At 41.5% G+C, this 20,444-nt stretch overlaps 1 protein-coding gene across 3 annotated transcripts; it reads right to left on the reverse strand.

Moving 5' to 3' along the window:
• Positions 1-3,890: 3,890 nt before the first annotated feature.
• On the reverse strand, positions 3,891-19,356 carry LOC148031528 (Inositol monophosphatase family protein). 3 transcript variants are annotated; one of them, XM_087685060.1, is made up of 3 exons: positions 18,754-19,356; positions 18,078-18,474; positions 3,891-4,382 (listed from the first exon to the last, which is right to left on the reverse strand). In XM_087685060.1, the coding sequence occupies exons 1-3, from the start codon at positions 19,165-19,167 to the stop codon at positions 4,087-4,089; spliced, it is 1,107 nt and encodes a 368-aa protein (XP_087541186.1). In that variant the 5' UTR covers positions 19,168-19,356; the 3' UTR covers positions 3,891-4,086. The 3 variants fall into 3 exon arrangements, with proteins under 3 accessions (XP_087541186.1, XP_087541185.1, XP_087541187.1); XM_087685059.1 differs by lacking the exon at positions 3,891-4,382 and adding an exon at positions 5,950-6,674 and having other exon boundaries at positions 18,754-19,302; XM_087685061.1 differs by lacking the exon at positions 3,891-4,382 and adding an exon at positions 5,950-6,674 and having other exon boundaries at positions 18,078-18,527; positions 18,754-18,891.
• Positions 19,357-20,444: the final 1,088 nt, after the last annotated feature.

The raw sequence follows: 20,444 nt of genomic DNA on the forward strand, positions 1-20,444 counted from the left end.
TTGACCTAGTTACCTCCAAATTGTATAAAAGTTTGATGATAACTTGTTATTTTGGCCTTCCACTACCATATCTACCCTTGAAGATCTCCAAATATAGTCTCCTACTAACTATAGGTGTCATGCAAACCTCTACTAGTCAATGTCTATGTCAAGTACTTGTAATACTTGTCTGGAATTGGGTTTTATGGTGAAAATTTGGACTAAAATAGAAGGAAAAATGGATCAAAGACCAATGCTCTGATACCACTTGTCAAGAAGTGAACTGGAGAGAGAGAGAGAGAGAGAGAGAGAGAGAGAGAAGACTGTAGAAGAGAGAAGAAGTGCAGAAGAGAAAGAAAGAGTGTCGATGAGAGAGAAAGACTAGAATAGGTGAGAGAAAGACAAGAAAGAGAAAGAAGCCATTGAAGCTGAGAGCAAGGTAATGAGAAGGACAATAATGTATTAATGTGTCAAAAGATGAGAAAAATTACATGTCCCCTCCTTTTATACAAATGTCAATGTGGCATGGCATCAATATTATTTACACACTAAATCCTTATTCTTCCGAGCTTCTTACATTTTTTTTTGGATAATGTGTTCTCTTTGCCATTTCTTTGCTAACTATTATATCTGTTGATTACATAATTTTATTTAAGAGAGACCATCTTTTTTAAGAGTTGAATATAGTGTATCTCTGCTAGATAATATATTCTATTCTTTTCAAATAGACAGAAAAAGATGAAAGAAATGTTGAATGATTATATATATTATCAATGGATTTCTTGTATTTTTGTCAAAATTTGACTGTTAATGACTCATTTATTCAACTCCATTCAATTTATTTATCTGACTTTATTGACTTGTCAAAAGTTCATGTCATTTCATGTAGAGAACTTTGTATAACATCTTACAATACTCTTTAAACCATTTTCAAAAATTGAATAAGGTCATGAATGCTATAGAGTAAAGGAGATCTATAATCACAAGGATTGTGATAGATTTTTTTTTGTAAAATGTGAGATATTACATTTAAAGAAAGATATACAAGGATAAAGCATCAATAGTGTACTAATGCTTTCAATCCTAAAATCCGTGTGCATTAAAATCAAAGTTCTACAAGGTAAAAATAGAGTTCATGTCCTTTCTATTTCTTCTTACAAATCAAGGGGAGAGATCTTAAGGGATTGCTAAGGATAGAATAATGTAGCTAGCATCATCCAATGATATCAAGCCACCATTTAGGTACTGAAATTCGATAGTGCTACTAAGAATCATGATTGAGGGTATGATAAGAAAAGGACTCCCAAAAGCTAATATCAAGCAAAAGGTTGTACCTTTCATATTCTTTGAAACATCTTGCACACATGAGATCTTCTCAATCTTGAAGTAGATTTAACATACAATGTCACTAATACTTTTATTTATTGCTGGATTATTCTTTTTTATATTCTAATAAATTAAAAATTGACATTAAAAAATAAAAGAGATTTACCAATAGCAACATGATTGTTTGAATCAATATTTCTATCTACCAAAAATCAAAGTACTTCCTCTCTTCCAATCATAAGAGGTTACCCTTGTCTTATCTATCAAAAAGTTTAATATTACAATAAAGTATAATGAAGATCTTATATTTTCAAATGCCAAGATCAAGGTGAATCCTTTTCATTGCTATTTTATAAACTTAAGGTTCATCCTTAATATATCTATCCCTACCAGTTTGTGCCAATACCATGAGTCTCTCTTAATCATTTTCTTATGAATCAAATTGAAAATATGAAAGAAAAAGCTTGGATTCGGTTGAATCAAAACCTTGGGATACAAAGTAAAGATATGGCTTGGATGTCGTGACCTAGTCAAGTCCTGAAACTAATAAGCTGATCTTGTTTCAGCTCCATGGAGGGCCATCACTTTGTAGTTAAGTTGACAATCAAGCTAGGCAGAGACTCTTTTGATCGTTGATCACCTTCTCAAAGGATTTATGAAAGGAGATAAAGGGAGATCAAAGCGAACTAGTGATAAGAAATAGATATAATTTTGATATGAAAATATATGGCAAAGCACGATCTGTTATGAGAACTAAGAAACACAAGAAAAAAGGAGACCACAATGCTTCCATTTGTTGTAGACTAGAAAAAATGTGATTTTGATAGGAAAATGTAATAGTAGAATGTTTAACCATTCAAAAAGAAAGAGTAATGGTCAAAAAGTAACCCTAACATGAGTTAAGAACCTTAGGTATTTAATGGTCGACCTCTTAAATGAATAATACATTCTCTCATTAATCACATCTAAATGCCCAAACTTAGAGGGTTCATTCTTCTAAGACCTCAGCTAATTAGCAACTTAATCATTTTCTTACAAGTGTCTTTTTTGAAGTGTTTTAATCCTAATGTAGTCTGAATAATGGGTTATTTACAAATAATATGCCATTATTCAACTTTTTAAAAATAATGCATGTATGCTTAAATAAAAGTCTTTTTTATTGAAAAGACTTTGATCCAAAGCTTTTAGATTTTAAAAAAAACACATACACACACACATATACACATACATACGACTTCAAAATTATTTTGATCATTCTAGAAACTCTAACATTTCTATATTTAATTATTGCTTTATTTAAGTAATTCATTGTATTTAATTATTTTAATTAATTTTTTTATTTTGTTGATTTAGTTATATAACTTTTATTATTTATTTAAAATAATTTGATCATTTTAAATCATTTAGTTTATCTTATTATTTTAACTATTTAACTTTTTTCCTAAAGTGTTAAATAGCTTATAACACCCTTTTAAAAATCCATTTTGAATTTTTCAATTTTAATAAACCTTGCAAGATTCGTGCCAGTTCTAGCTAGATGCTAAAACATAAGTGCTTGCAAAGCTTGTGACAATAGGAGGATTTCTTGGATAAATAAACATAGTTTTTTAATGGAAAAGCTTTAGATCTAAAATATTTCAAGCAAAAACTATTTCCATCGAAATGTAACTAGTATTCAAGTGTTTCCTCAAATATTGCCTTGTCACCAAGTAATACACCTGACTTTTTGGGGCTAACATAAAATTCAGCCATTGTTTCCATTAAAAATGCTATTTGAATAATGTAAAATACCACCTAGGTTATCATGTCTTAATTCACGCTATCTTTGGTGCCATGATCTAGCTATAGATGAGTGGATTAACAAGTAAACGTATTTTTTAGGATTGGATGCATGAGACCATAACTAGATTATAGTTGCTTGAGATTTTATTTGTGTGACATTTGTGCAAATATACTCTCTTTTGGAAAGTGATCCTTATAAACCTTGATATTGGTCGTGCTCTAAAAATATATCAATGTATAAACATTTTCCAACAATGGTAGAGAGAGAACCTCAATGGCAAATAATGAGGGAACCCTAAAGTGACATAAGCTATCCCTTTAGATAGCCTTCAAATCAAGCTTACCCACTTCTTGACTTATTAGGCCATTGCAATTATGAAGGAATTTGACAACATCAAATTGGCAATTCTTGCAAATGCAAGCAATGCCAAAGTTGCAAACATGCTCCTTCTATGTTGTCGAATGTGACATGGCCAACCTGAGCAAAAAGTCATGATACAACATTCTACACAAGTGACGAGAGAGAGAGTGTGTGTGTGTGAGTGAGTGAGTGAGTGAGTGAGGGTGGTGTAACATGAATAAAATACTTTAAAAAGTATACATGTATCTATCCATCTCTTCCCTATTACATGCTAAGAAGAGGTTTTTTATATTTTTACATGTGGGAGCATAAAAGGAGAGAGAGTGTGTGTGTGTGTGTGCGCGCGCGCACGCACGCACACGAGCGTGTGCGCATGGTTTCCAAGTGAAATTTCAAATCAAGTCACTCAATTAATTGATCGTCTGCAAGAGAAAGTGCTGAATTTCATTTGTTTGTTCAATTTTGTTGTATAAACGTTTGAAGTGGGATCAAAATATAAACAACTACATGTATGCATACATGTGTTCACCATCATTCAAATTTGACAAATTCCATGAGTAGAATGGAGAAATAGCACTTTTCATGCAAGTCGCCATTAATGATTCCTCATTCTTTACTAGGCGTACAAGAGGCGCTTCTCAGATACTCCATGCTATGGATGGGAGAGGGAGGGCATGTGAACGGGGGTCCTCTGGAGGGATGAACCAGTGCACAGTATTGGAGCGGGTAGTAGGGCAATGGCAGCACATGTTGGAAGTGTGAGAGGAATAACGCAGTGGTTGGTTTAGTGGGTGGCCAGGCATTTGCATGCTAGTGACCTTTGGGTAAGACCAAGGACAGATGACTGTTGTTGATAGAAGCATTTGTTGATAGAAGCCTTTGCCAAGTATAGGCGATCTGCTTGGGACACGCGGAGTATCATCTGATAAAGCAACTGCAGGTGAATTCTTTGTTTCTTTAGATGGCACTTCTCAAAACACCTTGGCAAACACAGAAAACATCACGTCGCAATCCAATAACCCACTTGTCTATACTTGAAACAGGCCATCAAGGTGTTGTGTGATCATAATCACACCCTCAGCGTTTGATGCATTGCTTGTTATGATGGAACTACCCCATGCACCACACTACATCATTGGACAATCATAGCATTGGAGGAGTATGGATTATCTTCAAAGATTATAGGCTTTGCTACAGACCTTTGTCTTTTTCCATTGCAACATACAGCTTAGAAAACTACAGATGAAAATATCTTATGGGAATTTGACACATTCAATTGTTATCATTTAGTCTTCTCATACCTTTTACATGAAGAGCATCCATTGCATTCTCAACCTATTATTATTACTGACCTGAAGAAAGTTTGCTTAGCTTTATTAAGCCTACATAATAAGATGAGAAGCAAATAATTTGCACAAGAAGAAGATAAAACACTTATACATAGCTTTCACTTATCTTCTACATGCCCTTTACACCCACTATCTTAAGGAATCATCCTAATAACCATGTTGTGTATAATAATGAACCTTCTTCAAGGACTGATGACAACTCTCGATGATTTCTGCTGGGCTAGTGCATCTGAATCAGGTCTGCTAGGCTAATTCTGGTGATAGAGTAATCCTTATCACATCAGCCATTCAAGATGACAATTTTTTCTTCCTGTTGTTGCCAAGCGTGTGCCTCATGAACTTGAGGCAACTTATCAATTAGTAACCACATTCTTCATAGCTTGAATCGAACAACCATGGATCAATCTGGACTAGCCATAGGACTCAATGTACCAGCTACAAGCTGCACATTGGGTGGGTCTTTTGACATACTCCAAGCAGATTAAGATCATAAAAGAATTGTGCTGCAGGTGGATAAAGTTGGCAAAAAGCAAACGTGTTTGTGTGACATTAAGCAGCATCAAGTACACAAACATATCTATCAGCTGTCCTTAAGAGATATGGTAAAAGGCGGAAGAAAACATGTCCCACAAATTGGAATATCAATTGTGAATAGATGCAGGACGATATTCATCATTTTAAAAAGCTTTAATTCATAGATCAGCTACAGATTAATAGACTATAACCACCTAACAGATTTAGTTTGCTTGTGGTCAGTTCCATACGGGGCTTAAAAATAGTGGATAATTGCATTACAGTTAGGGACAGATCTGCTATATAGTTATGTACTTGAAACGTGGCATTATGAAAGCCCATGTTCAGTGCCATGCCAACAGTAGAACTCCCTTGGATTTGAGTTCACTTGCAAAGATTTTGGCATTAGGCTTACTTTAACCTGCAAATTTGGCTACAATACATTTTTCTAGTGAAAAAAATTCATGTGATGATTGATGTTTCAATGGTCAGTTTACACAGTCAGCTAGTAGTCTGGATATTATTGAAGCTGTATTATTTCTTTGTAAAGCTTTAGTTCCTACAGCACATGTTGAGCATGATACAGTATAAGTGATTCCTGTCAAGCAAGGAACATATTTGGACTAGAAGGATCGAGAATGCTCACTGAAATTCAATGCTGTAGCCAGCTTCCACAGCTTAACATCACACATCTATTCCAATCAATTATAAACAAACCTTACAAATTCAATGATATATTCAGGACAGTACCAGGTTTTCGTAATCAGCGGCATTCTGTCTCAAATTTACAATCATGAGGAATCATGCATACTGCAGGTGTCTTGCAGTTCTTGTTTGATATGGCAAAAGGGTCTCCAGTAACAGCAATGCATTACCACCATGTGCTTCCTTTTAGCCAGGGAAGCTTGGCAAGCACAAATAGGATGTTATGTACAGGCTTTGGTAGAACCAACCATCTCTGATCTATACTTCATACCCTGGATTTACAAGTTGTTGCACGTCTCCATAACTCACAAGTTCTGAGATATCCTCAGGGCTACCAAGAAAAAGGGGAAGTCGCTGATGCAGTGCAACAGGTTGGATATCAAGTATGCGACGAGCACCATCAGAACCCGTCCCACCTGCTTTCTCTGCAATGAAGCTTAATGGATTCGCTTCATAAACCAGTCTTAAATGTGCCCTTGGATTCATTGCCACACCACCATACAAAATGGTACGATGGAAATCTGCCACAAGTGAGCAGATATATCTAGCAGAGTATTTCTTTGGGTATTTTCCCTTTCCTTGCCTAACAGTATCTATATATTTTCGCAGACCTTGGGGCCAATCGAAGTACCTTGCATCATTCACCGAATAGATTTGACCTGTAACAATTTCCATAATCATTTAGTTTGTTCAACAACTGATGTGTCTACAACCTGTTAAGCAGTCAGAAAATGCCCCTGAAGAACTATGACAGTCCTCAATCTTAGAAAACTTAAAGAATCGCTCACATTTCCCTGGTTTTACCATTGTTGTGACAACTACTCCCTGAGTTGTTATCCTTGACAACTAGGTTCTCTATGGCCAAAGTCGGGTATCTTTTTTTAAGAGTCGTTCCAAAGAGCCTTCTTCTGGTCTATCCTTCCACTTAGCCAGATATTCTATGATGATCGTATGCTTCAATATGCAATCTCTAAAATCAAATATTTCCATTGGTTCGTGCAGTTGGATAGGAGGCTCAATATAATCCACCAGCACTTGCTCGTCAATGAGATTACCACTGGTGTTAAGACTTTTCTTCGGTCTATTCACACGGAAGATCGGATGGACTTGTGAAGTTTCAAACAACTTACATTTCTAGACCACACATCTCTTTGAGTATTGTGAATAGACCACAATATCTAGGGGGGTAACTTAGGCCCTGCACTTGTCTATCTTCAAAGATTCAAAGTGATTCAAAGTGTCCTAAGACTTTAAGGTAAACTTTTTCACCTTTCCTTATCTACATAATGCTTTCCTTGATCCTGCCCTCTTCACACATTATCATTAGCAATCATAGGCATAGTATTCATATCTTGCAAAAAACCTTCTAATGCTTTGAATCTTTTCTTTTGCAAATCCTAAGGCCACAGGAGCTCTAGGCTAAAACTCATACACCAACATGAATGGACCAAAGTCTGTACTAGAATGCTTTAAGCAAATTATAAGCCATTTCTAGTGAGGGTAAATACTCTTCCCAATTAGCCTGCTTTTTACTTGCATAAGCTCTAAGCCTATCTTCAAGAACTTGACTGAACTGCTCAGTCTAACCATCCATCTCTTTCCAAGTAGATCTTCTCAACAAACAGCCTAGCCACCTCTAGGCTTTTTACATCAGTCTTAGCAGAAATAAACGAACAAACATTGCTCAATCTACCCACGTTGATCAAGACTTAGTCATGGACACAATTAGTCCTTAAGTAAGCCTACTATGACTCTACTATGAGATCCTTAGAAACACTCCCATTTACCATTTTGAATTTCCAGAGATTGAAGTAAACAGCCTACTTTTAGGCACCCAGCTTTATTGACTTGGCACTTCTGACATTTAAATAGATAATCTTGTATGTCCTTACTTAATTAACCAAGAAAATTGTCCCTAAACTAGTGCGTAAGTCTTTACAAAATGGACTCGAGAGTCAAAACAAAGAATGCACTTACTATACAAATGGAATATGAGAGCTATGAGATGCAACAGGCACTCAAGGAGCCCACTCAAGCCTCTCTTTCTTGGGGAGCACGCTAAGCATTGGCAGAGGAGTGTGGCATCCTTTGATGGATCCCAAAAACAAGTAGGCAGCCATCACTCAATGCCTACATTTAGGAGCATGGTGTTTGCCAACAGCTACAATGTTCCAAGAGCACATGACAACTTCAGGGGTCAAAATCTTTCTCTGTGGTAGTGTGCTAATAGGTTGGCATGAATGAACCTATTGACCAACAAAATTCAAGTTGGATTTTAATTGCATTGATTTTATTGCATGGCAGGAAATATTGAGCTCCGCATCAGTATATGTAACCAGCCTTCCTCCTCGGATAGGGTGGTAAATAACTTGATTAAGCACTATTTACAGCAATTAACAAATTCACAAAACTGAAATGCACACTTTACCATATAATCTTGGACATTGGACACCTTGTTGGCCCCAAAACCGGTGCCCCCTTCGGTATTTATTTAACTTAATTGAAGAAGATGTTGATGTACAATGGGATTCTCCCAATCCCTTTTGGTATTCCAACTCCCCTTGCTATCCAAGATGACCAACAAATCTTCAATCTGATTTGCCCCTTAATTCGGCCAGTCAATTGGCCTTCGCCCGCTTTGATGGAGATGGAAAATGCCCCAAATTCAATGATTCGCTGGTCCCTCCACTTGAATAGGCTAAAAACAGCTTCAGCCCTGTTGAATCCAAGTCTTGGAGCTTCCAATTTTTGGCACGCTTCCCTATGCTACTACTATACTCTAATCTTGTTGAGAGTCATCTCTTGCCATGTGGCAGTTTTGCCACGTGGCTGCAATTGGACAGTCCGACTGCAATCGGCTGCATTAAATGCAGTCGACCTGGTTATTTTGGGTATTTTTCAGGTATTCTTTTCAGCCTTTATAAGGCTAAGTTTCCAGCAGACTTCAACAATTGTATCTGACAGATTTCAGCCTGCTGGTGCTGGTGGCGGAGATCGAGGTCCTCAAGGTGGAGACATACGCAGATAATCTCTCTACACCCGTGTATAATTCTACATCCTTATACAGCATTCTTCACTGCAAATTTTCTGCATTTCACTATCTCTTTCTCTCTCTCTTTGTTCACTCTCTGTCACGGTCATTCGCTTCCGCATTGCTTCACTCTGACGTAGTATCAGAGCATTGAAGGACCTAGGGTGGATCTAACTAAAGAGGAGTTTTCAGCACGACACAAGGCTGCATTTTTCAGCGTTCAAGTGTGAGCAGGTGGGCTGTGCATCAGAACAAGGCTGAGGCGACCGTGGGTGTGTGAGAAAAGAGAAGATTTGCTGAAGCAACTACTGTTTTTTTGCTGTTAGAGAAGGAAGAAGGCTGTGTTTTTGGCCTTCAAGTGCAGATTTTACCTTTTCATCGCCTCCGATGATTGAAGAAGGTTCGAGACGCGGATACAAGAGCCCTAGCAAGCTGCGTTTTCACAATCAGAGGGGGTTTCTTTTGCGTTTATGCAAGCATTGCACGTGAAGATGTCTACAAAGACTGACGTGGAGTTCCAAGAGATCATGGACCAAAAGGTGCCTGTTCCGGCTTGTCTTACCGGCTCTTCCATCAGATCAAAAGCTCGATGGCGACAATTACCGCATATGGTGTGTGATGATGTTGCCCATATTGGAGTCTTATGATTTAGCAGAGCTTGTGATGGAGGAGATCAACCGGCCCTCGATGAGATAAGTCCAAATTCTCTTCAAATGCTCGTGAGGAGTTGACCAAGGCCCAGTCTCATTGGGACAAGCTGAATGCTAGGATTCGTTCTTTTCTTTTTCTCTCTTGTACAACAGCTGTGATAGCCCATATAGAGCACTTGACAGTGGCTTGGGAGATATGGCTAGAGCTTGACCAGATGTACCACCGGATGACCCTTATGAAGAGGGTTTCTTTGGAGGTGCAAATGCAAACCTTGTCTGTGAATAAGTCTTCTTCGCTTCAAGAACACATCAACAAGCTTCGGCAACCTTACATACAGGTTCAAAATGCGGGAAAGCCCATTTCCTCCAAAGACATGGAGATCACTTTATTGTCCCAGTTGCCACCACAATTCAATACTTTTTAGTCCGCTCTTATTACTTCAGGACGAGAGTCGACTCTGCGTTGGGAAGAGTTAGTTCCTATGGTCTTGGACCAAGAGGAACATTTGAAGGGACAAAATGCTTCCAAATCGGAGGCATTGATTGGTCGAGCCTCTCAAAAGAAAGGGAAGGACCAAAAGAAGAAGGAGGAGGACAACAAATCCAAGAAAGACAATGAGAAAGAATCGACATGCCATATTTGTGGAAAAACCAGCCATTGGAAGAAGGATTGCCCCGACAAGGACAAGCAGGACACCAGGAAGGACACGAAGGATTCTAGAGCGGTGGCTACACCCTCATCAACTGCTTTTCTACACTTAGCCATCATTGAGGACTCCTTCGACAATTGGTGTTGCCCATCAGCGACCCTCGCGTAGCCAGATACTCATAGGAGACAGCTCTTCTGTGTCTATTGCTGTACAGGGTGAGATGCACCTGATTCCAAATGGACGTGGTGGTACCCACACTTCCAAGGTGTTGCATGTGCCAAGTTTAGGGTATCATATGGTTTCGGTACATAAGATTTGTTCTCTTGGCCTCTTGGTGAAGTTTAACAATGATGCCATTTGAGTTCTTGATCGTGGATCGAGGAAGGTTCTCTCTTCAGGGTATGAGGAGAATGGCATCTGTAACTAAAAATCTTCTTTCGCTTTTACCTCTCTTCTTCTTACCTCTCAGGCACAGTCCGAGCTATGGCATGCTTGGTTTGGCCACCTGAACTATAAGTATCTTCGGAAGGTGTCGCAAGGCTCGCTTATTCGAGGTTTGCCGGACATAGTGGTAAGCCAACAGCCATGCGTCTCCTACATTCGTGGGAATCAGCATAGGGATGTGATTCCCAACAAAGCTTTGAGACGGTCTACTTCACCTATGGAGCTTGTATCCACAGATCTTTGTGACCCGATGAGAAATGAGTCCTTGAAGAGCTTGTACTTCATGTTGATCGTAGATGACTACAGCAAGATGACATGGGCCTATTTCTTAGCACTAAAGTCGAAGGCTTTCTCCCACTTCAAGGATTGGCTTCTCTTCAAGGAGAACCCATCAGGCCGAAGATTGAAGACCTTGCGATCAAACAAGGGTGGTGAATTTGTTCCTAATGAGTTAGCTCGTTTTTGTACAGATAAAGGCATTTACCAGGAGTTTGCTAATACCCACACTTCTTTAGAGAGTGGCATTTTGGAGCGGAAGAACCGAAGTGTGATTGAGATGGTACGCACCATGATGGGGCACCGACAGTCACCTCAGTTTCTATGGACCGAGGTAGTGGCAACTGCAGTCCACATCCTAAATCGATCCTCTACTTCGGCCATTGACAGGATGACACCTTTTGAGGCTTACTTAGGGACTAAGCTTGATATCTCTTATTTCAGGATCTTTGGGTCTGCTACCTATGTACACATCCCGAAAACACGTGACAAATTTGAGGCAACTTCCCAACAACAAGTATTTGTTGGCTACAGCTCTAAGTCCCAAGGTTATCGCTCGTATGATCCAGTAGAGCGAGATGTCTACATGAGCCAAGATGTGCAATTCGTGGAAGTTCCAACCACAAAGGGAAGTGAGATGCACCCCGTACTTGGAGATCCAAGGGAGAGTTTGGCTCCTGAGACAATCTTTGGAGCCAGAGTCTCTTGATGTAGATTCTTCTTCAAATACCGAGTCTTCTCTTCCACCAACTACCCTAGTGGAGATCCCGCCGGTGGATGTACCCAAGCCTTCAGTAGATGTGAAGCGCCAAGGAGAGATCCAGCCTCCTCCTCGTTAGGCCCGTGACACAATCCGTGATTCAGGGATCGAGGTGGTCCTTCAGGAGTGGGAACCGCAGAATGGAACGCGGAGGTTACGAAGCCACCACATTCTATAAAGCTTGTTTGCACTAACTACTGTTTGATGTCCCGTGTTATGCAGGATAGAGAGGTTACATCAGTGAAGGAGGCTTTATAGTCTGATCATTGGCGAAAGGCGATGGAAGCCGAGTTGGAGGCTATTGAGTGGAATGGCACTTGGTTCCTTGTGCCTCGTCCCTCTCACAAGAAGGTGATTGGTATCAAATGGGTCTTCAAGACCAAGTATCATAGTGATGGCTCTTTGGACAAGCACAAGGCTCGCCTTGTTGCTAAAGGTTTTGCACAACGCCCAAGTATTGACTTCCATGATACTTTTGCCCCTACAGCTCACATGGCGACTATTCGTGCTGTTCTTGCCTTGGCTAGTCATATGGGATGGCCTGTTTTTCAATTGGGTGCGAAGTCAGCCTTCTTGAATGGTGATTTGAAGAAGGAGATCTATGTAGAGCAGCCTCCTGGCTTAAGTTCCTCAGATGGGAAGGTTTACAGGTTAAAGAAGGCCTTGTATGGCTTGAAGCAGGCTCCACATACTTGGAACGAGAAGATTAATTCATTTCTCCAAGCCAAGTTGGGATATTGGCGCTCTAGGGCTGATCCGCAGCTTTATGTGCACACTTCCGATGGAGGTCGTATGTTGTTTGTTTTGTATGTTGATGACTTGATTGTTGCAGGTGCTCATACCCAAAAGGTCGACGAGACAAAGGCAACCCTACATCAAAAGTTTGAGATAACGGATTTAGGACTTCTCCATTTCTTTTTGGGGCCATGAGATTTATCAGTCTCAGAGGGGGATTTTCATCTCTCAGCAAAGATATGTACAAGAGCTCTTGGTGTCTTTTGAGATGGAGGATTGTTGGTCCATTTCTACTCTTATGGATCTAAACTAGAAGACTACTTCACACACAGATTCTCCTTTGGCGGATGCTACTCGCTACCATCAACTGATTGGCTCATTGATTTGGCTCTTCAACACACGGGTTGATCTTTATTTTGTTGTAGGTCTCTTGGATGGGTTCATGAGTGCACCTCAACATGTGCATTGGCAAGCTGCTCAGAGGATACTTTGGTTTCTGAGAAGAACCTCCGACCTCGGGATTTTCTATGTAGCAAGTCTAGGTGCTTCTGATCTTGTCCTTGCAAGTTGGAGTGATTCAGATTGGGCTAGCAATGTGGATCAAAGGCGGTCTACCACAAGTTATTGTTTTACCTTGGGTGTTGATGCTATCTCTTGGAGTAGCAAGAAGCAGCCCATCGTAGCCCTATCTTTGACTGAAGCAGAGTATCGGGCTGCAACTTCTACCACATGTGAGACTGTGTGGCTTCGACGGTTGTTGGAAGAGCTTGGCTGCCCCCCGACTCATCCTACTATTTTGCAGTGCGACAATGAGAGTTGCATTGCCTTGGCACGAAATCCCGTATTCTATGCCCGAACGAAGCACATAGAGATCCGGTATCACTTCATCAAGGAGAAGCTTCTGGATGTGACCATTGATGTGGAGTACTATAAGACTGAAGACAATCTTGCAGATTTGTTTATGAAGACACTTCCCCAAGCTTTACTTCATTGACATTCCAGATCCCTACTGTTACCTTGTCCACGATCTGAGAGGGGATGTTGAGAGTCATCTCCTACCTTGTCAACAATGCCACGTGGTAGTTTGGCCACGTGGCTGCACTCGGACTGTTCGACTGCAGTCCGCTGCATTAAATGCAGTCGACCTAGTTATTTCGGGTATTTTTCACGCATTCTTTTCAGCCTTTATAAGGCTGATTTTCCAGTAAACTTCAACACTTGTATCTAACAAAATTCAGCCTGCTGGTGATAAAGATAGCACTCCGGGCTGACGGAGATCAAGATCCTCAAGGTGAAGACATACGGAGATATTCTCTTTGCACTCGTGTATAATTCTGCATCCTTATACAACATTCTTCACTACAGATTTTCTACGTTTCACTGTCTCTTTCTCTCTCTCTCTTCTCTCTCAGTTCACTCTTTGTCACGGTCATTCACTTCTGCATTGCTTCACTCTGACAAATTTCTGCTGCAAATTAGGGTTCATAGCAAAGAAATCTGAAATTTCTCAGCCTCTAGTGATCTCAATGTTGAAATCTTTGGAGCAAGGCTATAGAAGGTTGGGAGATGAGAGAGAATGCTGAGGAGAGAGAAAATTCAGACTTTCTTCGCAAAGAATTGAAGAAAATCTGTCATTTACTGCTGCTGCCCTGTCCCAACAGCTTGTAAATGCTGTTACCTACTGTTGATTGGTCTTCTCCTACCCCTAACTACCTCAAAAGGTCCTCCAATGGCTGCAAATCAGACCACAACTTCTCCTCCCTCTCTCTTGCAAGCTGAATACACTAAAATGCCTCTCTCCAACCTCTAAAGACGTTTTTCAGTCTTGCATGGGCATTTTTTATAAGTGGCAGTCTTTCCAAATGGTTTTTCCAGTATTATCCATAATTAAATATTAATTTTCAGCCTTTAAATACTGAAAATTAATCTAATAATTATTTCGGTGCCCTGAAAAATAATTTGACTTGCCAATAATTAAATTGGCTAGGCAATTTCCATTCCCGAGTGTCTCTGCGCCATCTTTGACCATCAGATTGTTATTAGGTACCATTAAACGCCACTCCCCTAGCGTTACTAACTGACACTTATGGCCAAATGAATGACCTAGGCCAACAACTAGCACCAGATACCACCAAGTACCTATGCGACATAACTTATAGCAACTTTTGTTGCTGGCATCCCGTGATTTCCTCAGGTCCCGAGCCCGTAAATTTACTCTAACCCCAATTACACCTCACATGTGCAACATTTACTTAACCATGTGATTGTTAAGTGAGGTTTCAAAAATACATGTCCTCATGACAGTACAAACCCCTCTAAATATACCACTATGGCACACTATCTTGCCCATATGCTAAGGGCATGAGAGATATAGATCCAGTCCACCCAATGATCCAAAGACTTAAGGTTGTTTTGGATGTTCAAAACTCGGCAACATAGAAACCAATAACATGACTTTAAGCCTGTTAGACAGAAAGTATGTTACAATCGTAACAAAGACGGAGGAGAGGTGTGTGAATGGATGAGACAACAGCCTGGAAAAGGCTGCAACAGGCTGTAGATGTGCTGGAATCACCAGAAAATGTCCCCCCAGGTCAGGAACAGCAAAGCAGGAGTTGTACCCAAGGCTACCATCTTTGTTGCCAGCTGAGAGAAGGGGTTTGACACTCTTAAACACAGGCCGTCACAGCTTGATGAGATGCATGATAGGAGGGATATAACCGAAGGAATGTCTACGTAGCAAGGTACTACAGCAAATGCAAAGCTACTGTAAAGGGAGATAGGCAGCCAAAGAATGAATGAAAACATGAACTTAGAAGCTGAAGAATCTCCATTGATGGCAGAAGCAATGTACAAGATACAAGATGGGAGCCCCAAGTAAGTCAAATGCGCAAGGGTGCTGTTGAGAGGGGTCTATCCCACAAGGGTGCTGTTGAGAGAGGGATGGACCAACAATGTGGTGTCCATGCCAAAAGGCAAGAAAGAGGAGCACAATCATAGGGCTCGCAACTAGGAGATGATGTAGAAAATGTATAGCATCAAAATTGTGAGAGTTGGGCAGGTCATTTCAAAGTTTGGGTAGCCCAATATGTTATTTACTGCTGGCTGATTATTAAATAATAAACAAATCAGTGTGAAATTTTGGCATGATGGTTGGGATCCAGGAAAGTGAAAATTGCTGCCAACTGTTTCTTCCTACCAATCGTTGCATGAAAGCCATTTTGGGCTGCACACAAGTCGAGAGAGCATTCTGAGGTAGGGAAGGTCAATCTTGCTATGTAGGTTCAAGGATCTGTTAGCATTGTACATATCATGGCTGTTCGGAACTTCAGGCACATGCTTTTAGTGCCAACTTTCTATGCACATCATTGTGCTATGGTCTAATTGCTTGTTCCTTTAGGCCCATTGTGGCGTTTACCCAGTCCACTCTCAGTGACCCATTCCAGGCTTGACAGTTATGAGGCTATCCCTTGTTGGAGGCCTGCCTTGGCACATTACATCTCCAAAATGGAGGATTTGATTCTTCATCTTCAGGACCCTTGATTACTTTTATGTGATTGACAATTATTGTTATTTGTCCTCAAAAGGTTTTTGAAGGTGGTCGGTTGTCCATGAGCAGCAGAAAACACAAACTGCGGCACCTCCAAAACAAAGATCACAAAACTGAAAGAAGATAGCAACATCTAATGAACCTCTAGATGAGAGGGTAATGATGCAGAATGGCTAAGCAACTGGGCAAAGTAGGTTGAAGGCTGGCGACAGCAAGGCAGACCTCTATAATGGCTAGCGACTAATAGGAGGCTGGTGTTGAGCCAATAATATTAGGGTTTGCATTCAGGCATAATTATGGTGTTTTAATCTCTAATCAACAGCCCCAAAAAGTGATTAATGCAAATTTACCAAAAATAAATTGCTTTATTTTTTATGCTAGGACAAATGCCCCTCTGAAGGACATCAATGGTTCATGGAGCATCATTGACTGCTGGCATAGCTGTTCAGGAGTTGTCCACTGCTGACAACCTGTTCTCAGATGTCACCTGCCTGATCTAAGCATACCAGAAACTAGGCATCATCATGCATACCTGCATTTACAGCTGCCTGCTGCCGCATGCCTGCCAATGCAATTCTGTAGCTGTTCCTGACCAGTTTGACCTGCATTTTCTCCAGTCTAATGCCACCCAGCACCTATCATCACCAGCAGCTGTCGCCTACACCAAGAGATCTGTGTTTCAGTTTTCTGCAGACTCATTAAAGCTGCTATACTAGCATTCACAGTCTAGACAGGCCGACCTACTGGTTGCCTGCCTGTTGGCGCAATTTCAAGCATTGACATCATGACCATCTTCTAGGAGATTTGCATTTTGTTGCCTCCACTGCCTACATCATCGTCATCATGCTCAAGTAGATTTTAGAATGTTGCTACCTGTTTGGGGTCTGTTTGAGTATGGCAAACTCCGACACCCCTTCCTTCAACGGCCACTACTCCGGTCCTAGAGACACAGAGGTTAAGGGTCCACTGATCGTATCATCTTCATATTCATTATTAATTGATTAGCATTCAGCATTCTATACATTGTGTTCTCCATACTGTCATACACTTTTGTGTTTCTATGTTAGCCATACCATTTCTTTATGGCTGGGGCAGACTTCCTTGGACCTTCACACTAGTGATGACCTCCAATGGGCCTGGACAACACCAGGATGATGACTAGCTGGTGGGGATGATCAAGGATGATCAAAGAATATGTTTTGGGGGACCCTCCCAGTTAGACAAAAAATAGATTAAGCATTACTCAAATAGTTATGGGCAAGTGTGTGAGAACAGAGTTAAGTGAAACATAAGCCACATAACTGCATTGGGCATCCAAGGGCCATGCTCTATTGCTATGCTTAAATAGCTGATTGGTAGACCAAAGATACTCCTTTTCCCATGTTTTCTAGTGTCATAACAATTGAATGGGCCACTGGATGGGCCTTAACCCTACAGTCCAATGCATATTCTTCCCCACTCATTTGAAGGATGAGCACACTACAGTACCTCAGAGGCAACTCATAATTTATTGGAAATCTGCTTTTGACGATTACTATTTTCAATTTTTGTGAAAGAAAAATGCCTTGAAGCTTTAGAGTGCCTCGTCCTAACAGAAGTTAACTCCTAGATGCATTGTAAGAAAGGGCCTCTCTCCCACTCATTAGTAGGGCCCTTTATAAGCCCCATTTTATAAGACTCTAAAGTTTGATTTCTAAAACATTCTTTTTCAGGTTTATGCCCTTGTTTATTTTAAAAAATATGCGACCAGCATTGGATCATGACACATCTTCCATATTTTCAGCCATTTTAGGCTTAGTTAACAACCACGTTCAATTAGTAATAGACACAAGCCAACCTATGGTAAATAGTTTTTGTTCATACACACACCTATCCACCCATCTCCCTCCCTCCCTCTCTCCACGCATACATGCATGAGTGTGAGAGTGAGTGCAAGGGAGAGCAAGCGGAAGGGTGAATGCAGTACCTCTTTCAGGAATGGTCAAATTTGGATGTGTAAGCACAAATTCTCCAGTTGAGCGGTCCAGTGTGAAAGCATGAGTCCCTGATCCAACAGAAATGCAAAGCACAGTAGCAGATGAGTACAGAGAATATGCAGCACCCACCAGCCTTTCTCCTCTTTGCAGAACGTTCAGTTGTGCCTTTTCATCCACAGGTAAAGCATCAGTTTCTTCCAGCCTCCTGTATATGCCAAATATGCTTCCAGTTGGAATCGAGGCATCAATGTTGCGTGAGCCATCAAGAGGGTCAAAAACCACCACATAAGGTCCATTGTCATTGAACCAGACTGGCAAGTCCTCCTCTTCTGATGCTACAACGGCCACCTTGTTTGAGTTCTGGAGTGAAGTCTTGATAATTTCATTCTGCATCCGGGAATTCTATCCAGACTAAGTACGAGGTCGAACAAGGCTCTTAACTACACATTGCCAGAAATTCACATGCATGTCTGAGACTCGCAGTGCAAGGGAGCAATATGTGAATTACCATTAAGTTTACTGACAGCAACAAATCCATTCCTATCTTAAATGCTGCACTTCTCACGCAGCTATGGAAATCCTATTGGCGACTTAGATTGTTTATCAAAGGTTAAGAACTTCAAAATAGCGAAGCCAAATCAAGTCTAACATATTTTCGCAACCTACCGAAAGGATGTCCAAGGGTTTAGGGGTATCTCTGCCATTGCTGGCGGCCGAAGAGGCAGGAAGCTGCTTTGATAGAGCTGCCTTTACACTGGACGGAGATGCAAGCAGAGAAGCAATCTGCTTACAAGCCGCTTGAAGGTGACTGAGAAGGATCACCATGTCATTGTCCACGGAAGGGCCGCCACCGCTTGCGAAAGAGAGCAGGGTGAGGTCCCCGTGCGCGTCTGCCATGGGGAAGTGCTTGGAACGGCTCGGCTCGTGCACGGAAGAAGTGATGGAGGCGGCGAGGCGGGGGGGGGCGCATCGACGGCGTGCCGCGGCACGAGTACTCTGCGAGGAAGGAAGGAGAAGGGCCAGCGATGGAGGAGGGAAGAGGGAAGGAGAGGCAGCCTGCCGCACCTGAGCAGATTGCATTTCTGACACCAGCTTTTCCGTCGTTAGTCCCGCGTGTCATCCATTTCGACTGCCTTTACATCAGTGTGGTTCTAAGCAGTGCTCACAAAAACACGGATTACACAAGCGACCTTTGATAACCCACGCACATGACCTTGCACAAGATCCTACGTGTCTTGGATATTCCTGGGCATCTCCGTTCACCATGCCTCTCTCCGATCACCACGGGGAGAGCCCGAGTTCCACCACACAACTGCAGTTTCACTATGCCTGCATCTCCACGCGTCAAAGCCCCATGCACAGTTCATAAAGGTGGTTTCGTTCATTCCTCCGCCGCTCCATCTCCGTCAAGAGGAGCGAGGCCGCTGCAGCTTCCATTCTGAGATATGATAAGAGGGTCGGTGTTTGCCATCATCTCCCTTGCCTACTCGTCCTCAATCATCAACGGGTAGGATCCCCTTCCCTCTCTCCCTCTCTCCCTCTCTCTCTCTGTGACATGCACGCAATCGTTGGGTACAATCTCTATGTCTCTCTCTCGTGCAAGACTTTGCATTCGCTATGAAGAGGAATTATTGTTAGTGTCATTGCTTTTGCAAGAAAAACGTCTTGTGTGTCCTCATCAATAGGTATGCCTCTCTCTCTCTCTCTCTCTCTCTCTCTCTCTCTCTCTCTCTCTCTCAAAATGATCGAAAGCTTGCACGCGAGAGCTGTGGCGGGAGAGCAAGAGCAAGAAATGGGAACTCCAACAGTCACAATGTGTGACCGGGCCTTCCTTTTTTCAAACTGTCACTAAAAGAATAAAGAATAAAGTGACGGTGATGGGCGCTCAGCACCTGCAATGTGCAATGGCGGTGACTGTTAGTGTAATAATACACGGGCGGCTAGGCGGAGGCGCCTTTACCCCCAACAACCTCCCACTTAAAGGCGAATCTGCCCTAGTGAGGAGTGAAAAGAAAAAGAAAAGAACAGTACAACATGTACACATGTACAACAGGATGAGGAAAGACGTCATCTCATCCCACGCCCCTCAACCTCCTAAGGAAGGCAAAGCGCTCAGAGGCTTTTCGTGAGCAGATCTGCAGGATTCTGGTCAGTCGAGATCTTGACAAGATCAACAGACTTGTTCTCAATGACCCCACGTATGAAGTGATACCTCACCTCAATGTGTTTCGTTTTCGCATGGAAGACCGGATTCTTGGCTAACTGAATAGCACTCATAGAATCCGAATGCAGTGTACGGATAGCATCAATACCAAGGTCAGCAACCAAACGACCCAACCAAATGGCCTCCTTGCAAG

The sequence above is a fragment of the Lygodium microphyllum genome, chromosome 9 (genome assembly GCF_053477565.2).
Source record: "Lygodium microphyllum isolate KBCC chromosome 9, Lygodium_microphyllum_v1.1.10, whole genome shotgun sequence".
NCBI lineage: Eukaryota > Viridiplantae > Streptophyta > Polypodiopsida > Schizaeales > Lygodiaceae > Lygodium > Lygodium microphyllum.